At 38.2% G+C, this 4109-nt stretch overlaps 1 protein-coding gene across 1 annotated transcript; it reads right to left on the bottom strand.

Annotated features, from left to right (window-relative positions):
- Positions 1-402: 402 nt before the first annotated feature.
- LOC310804147 (green-sensitive opsin-4) lies at positions 403-2688 on the bottom strand (the record flags this gene model as incomplete). The annotated part of the gene is made up of 5 exons (XM_083669263.1): positions 403-525; positions 678-917; positions 1168-1333; positions 1555-1723; positions 2328-2688. 5 exons carry the CDS (start codon positions 2686-2688, stop codon positions 403-405), a joined length of 1059 nt encoding a protein of 352 aa, XP_083525389.1.
- Positions 2689-4109: the final 1421 nt, after the last annotated feature.

The raw sequence follows: 4109 nt of genomic DNA on the forward strand, positions 1-4109 counted from the left end.
CTGCTGCTATCCGCCAAGGCTGACATATTCCTGTGCCTCAAGAGAGGATGCAAGGAAAGAACAGCAGAGGAGTAAGGGGTGAAAGACACCATTTTTTTCAAAGTTGTTAGCAGTGTCGATTGACAAAGCATAAATTAACCTTAAAAGTTAATATGTAATCAAAGCATTCTTGCCCTCTTTTCGCACAGTTCAATGCAGTCTGTAAATCCATAGCTTCAGTATTAAGCAACTGAAGCATTTCTACAAACACAGAATGAGAGATGTGTGAGATTTTGCAGGCAGATGGTACATGCATGAGCACATCCACTCTGTCAAATGAATGAAATATTTTCTTCATACAAAAGTCCATAAAAAGAATTAGGATAATAGATGATAGAGCTGATTGAGGACAGTCCAGGTTTTTTATGCAGGGGCCACAGAAGACACTTCTGTCTTGCTTGCAGATGTGGTGGAGGTGGTGGAGGAATCCTCATCACCCAATGGGTTCTTGCCACAGAACAAGGTGGTCAGCATGCAGTTACGGAACTGGGAAGAGAAATAATCAGAGCAATAGAAGATAAGTATCAGATATCAAGGTAATTATTAATTTTGTATTATTATTAATATAAACTAAATAAAAAAGTGTGGTTTGCACATCAAAGTGCAGGAAGGCAAACATGTCTAACCATATTACCCACCTGTTTGTTTAGCAGTACATAGATGACGGCGTTGTACAAGGCTGAGCTCTTGGCGAAGAAGGCTGGAACAGCCATGGCCTGTGCGGAGAAGGCAGCTCCTTTGTTGAAAAAGATCCAAGTAGCCATGGAAGCATAGGGGACCCAAGCGACAAGGAAACCAACGACCATCAGGATGCACATACGTGTCACTTCCCTCTCAGCTTTCTGGGTGGATTCTGATTCTTGCTGGGCGGCTGCAGCCTAAAAATGTGTTGAACAAGATAGTGGAGGATTACTAGATACCTGCTATAGGCTATACACAGTAAGAGGGTCTGCTAAGTTTTTTATTTTTTCTTGCCAACATTATAGACTATTAACATTCTAGTAATAACAATAATAATTAAATAATAAGCATGAACATATTAGATACTGTATATTATATTCTTAGTAGTGTTTAACTTTTAACATGCTCTTTCACTACTGTTTGCCATGTTTTCTGATGAGATCTTACCGCTTTGACTGTGAGCACAAGGCTTCCATAAGTGAAGAAGATAAGGAACACAGGAACACAGAAGTGGCATGAAAACATGTAAATGACGTATGACTCATTGTTGAAGCCTGGGTTCAGAGTGTAGTAGTCAGGTCCACATGAGCACTGCAGTCCCTCAGGCAAATACCTATGAGAAATATAAATACAATGTGAAATTGCATTTCAATTTGGCTAGGTTGCAATGAAATGAGCACTATTTTCATTATTGGAAGTCTAAACTAAGACTATTTCTACCCACTTTTTCTAATTCTACCTGTGAATTAACAAAATGTACTGGTGGGGCATAATCAGAATAGCAAGTTGAAGCAATGTTATCCTACAGAAATTAACTACCTAAGACAGGCTTACCTGGACCAGCCAACGAGGGGAGGAGCAGCACAAGCCATAGCCATGATCCAGGTAAATACAACCCCTGCCATGGCGTGGTTGTTCGTAAACTTGAAGCTCCCCATGGGCTTGCAGACAACAATGTATCTTTCAACGGCCAGTACTACCAGAGACCACAAAGAAACCTGACCTAGGATTGAGAAGAGAGAGGGTGTTGAATTGTTTGCCTGAGCCATCTACTAGGTAGATCTGGAACAGTTCTGGCAACACTAGAGTTGGAGATAAACATTATGGGGTCCTTGTGAATATAATCATCTGCTAAATTACCACATTTAACTTCATATAATCTGAATCTTAGTAGGGTTTACAGTGACAAAATACAAGTCAAGTTGTTACAGACACAAACAAGTAATAATGCACTATTTGGTTGCCGTTGTAATCAAAGAATCTTCTAACAAGAGTACAGACACTCATGAAAACTAAAAACTAAAACAAAACTATAATGATTTACTGTAAGATACAACAACTGAAATGCTGCTGTGAACACAGCTGTGCCTCATTGACCATATAAGGAAATTATATATTCATGAATGCGTTAATGGTGTTACAAGTCTGTTTCCTTGTTATAAGATGTGACCCAAACTTTAGTTAAACTAAAAACATTAAACATTTTGAGATACAGGTAAGTTGTGTTGAGAGTTCTACTGTATCGCTAATTACCTCCCTAGCTTCAGGTTAACATGGTGTAGTTAGCTAGTTAAAGAAAATAATATGCAAAAAAAAAAAAGTCTCACCTCCAAGTGTAGCCATGAAGCCCTCAATGGCACAGCCATTGGCCCCAAATATGAAGTAACCATTCATAGCAGTGATGAAGGTCATGGTGAATCCAAAGCAGACCATGATCAGTCCAGCCACAGCTAAGTTGACAAGAATGAAGTTGAGAGGTTGTCGAAGCTTCTTGTGTTGAGCTGTAACCACCAATGTCAGACCATTGATGGGGAAACCAAACACGATGAGGAAAACCATGTACAATGCGAGTAGTTTGAAGTGCCATGGCTCCCCCAAGTAGTACTGCGGGTATTCATAAGGACTTCTCGCAAGCCCAGTCCGGTTGGACATGGGGATGTAGAAGTTTGGACCCTCTGTGCCGTTCATCTTTTCTCAATGGAAATCTTCAATGAATGGGTGGTAGAGCAGGCTGTCAACCTTTGTGGATGCTAATGGTGCAGATCCTTTCTACTGCCTTAAGTTGTCCAGGGTATGGGTTTTATACCCTTAGCAGGACACTCTCAGGGGATTTAAAAATTGGGCTAAATTAAAGCAGGGAACGGGGTTGTGAAGAGGTAACAAGCTTAAGTCTTGTTGTTAATTGAGCTTAACCTCTGACATAAGGGATTTGTGGAAAAGTCCAAAGTTCAACCCAAAAAAGGGATTTGTTGTACTCATAATCAAAATGTAGATATGTAACACACATTCCTAATGTGTCTTCAACTTGGCCTGCAGTACATGAACTGAGATTGTTTTGTTAATTTGATGTCAAAGGTGACCAATAACTACATTTATTTTCCTAAAGAGATTTCAGTAATGCATTTACTACAAATCATAAGCAGGTTGATGCAAGGTCATTGATTAGTGGGCTAATTAAAAAAGCTTCTTAGCTTGTTTTCTTTCTACTTTCATTAGTGGTGCAAATGCATTAAATGTATGTTAGTAAAACTCACCAGATATGTTAGAAATCAAGAGCTTTGAAATCTGGCATTACACATTACAATCTGGCTACTCTGATAAATACATGTCTTAGCTAGAGTTTATGATTTTAAGTAAGTAAGTGATCTAACAGTATTTAAGCGTGAACCATTGTGAACATGTTTCTGCTAGGATTAGGGTTAGGGTCATTTTCAAATGAGAATAAGGCTTACAATGTGCAACAATGAGAATTAGGAAATTATATATTCATGAATTCTAGTGTAAAAAAGTAAAACAGACTTTCCTACTGTACTAAGGAATGTCCACATTATGCAGAGGTGTTTATGTCCTAATCCAATAAGATTGCTTGTGTAAAAAATAAATTGGGGTCGATTCTATATTGAGAATTCTGAATCGCCTCTTTCGAACTCAACTCAATTGAAAGAGTCGGGTCTTTCGATTCATTTCGTTCGATTGGTTCAGTTACCCTCTCTTGACCTCTTCTGACAAAAATCTCAAATAATCATAACTTTGATTACAAGATTTTAATGGCATATTGTAGTAGGCAAGTTAAAATAATTATGATAGCCCAATCTTACAATTAAAATTAAGTAACAGTTTGTAAACTAATTGGCTAGCCTAACTGCTCATCACAAATCGTGTTTGTGAATTCCTAATATGTTTTGGGGGTTTTTCACAAGAAAAATAACGATCCACTCAGAATGGCTTTCCCACGTTGTAACAATGTAATTGTAAACATGTCTAGGCCTAAAGGTAGAATAACATGAGGTCAAAGGAATCAGATTTAATCATTTTTGAACATCACGTATAAGTGGCGCATTCGGGTTTAACGTAAATGAATATTTATCAAATAAGCACTACAACTCCTT

Source organism: Argentina silus, assembly GCF_951799395.1.
Source record: "Argentina silus genome assembly, chromosome: 4".
NCBI classification, from domain to species: Eukaryota; Metazoa; Chordata; class Actinopteri; order Argentiniformes; family Argentinidae; genus Argentina; species Argentina silus.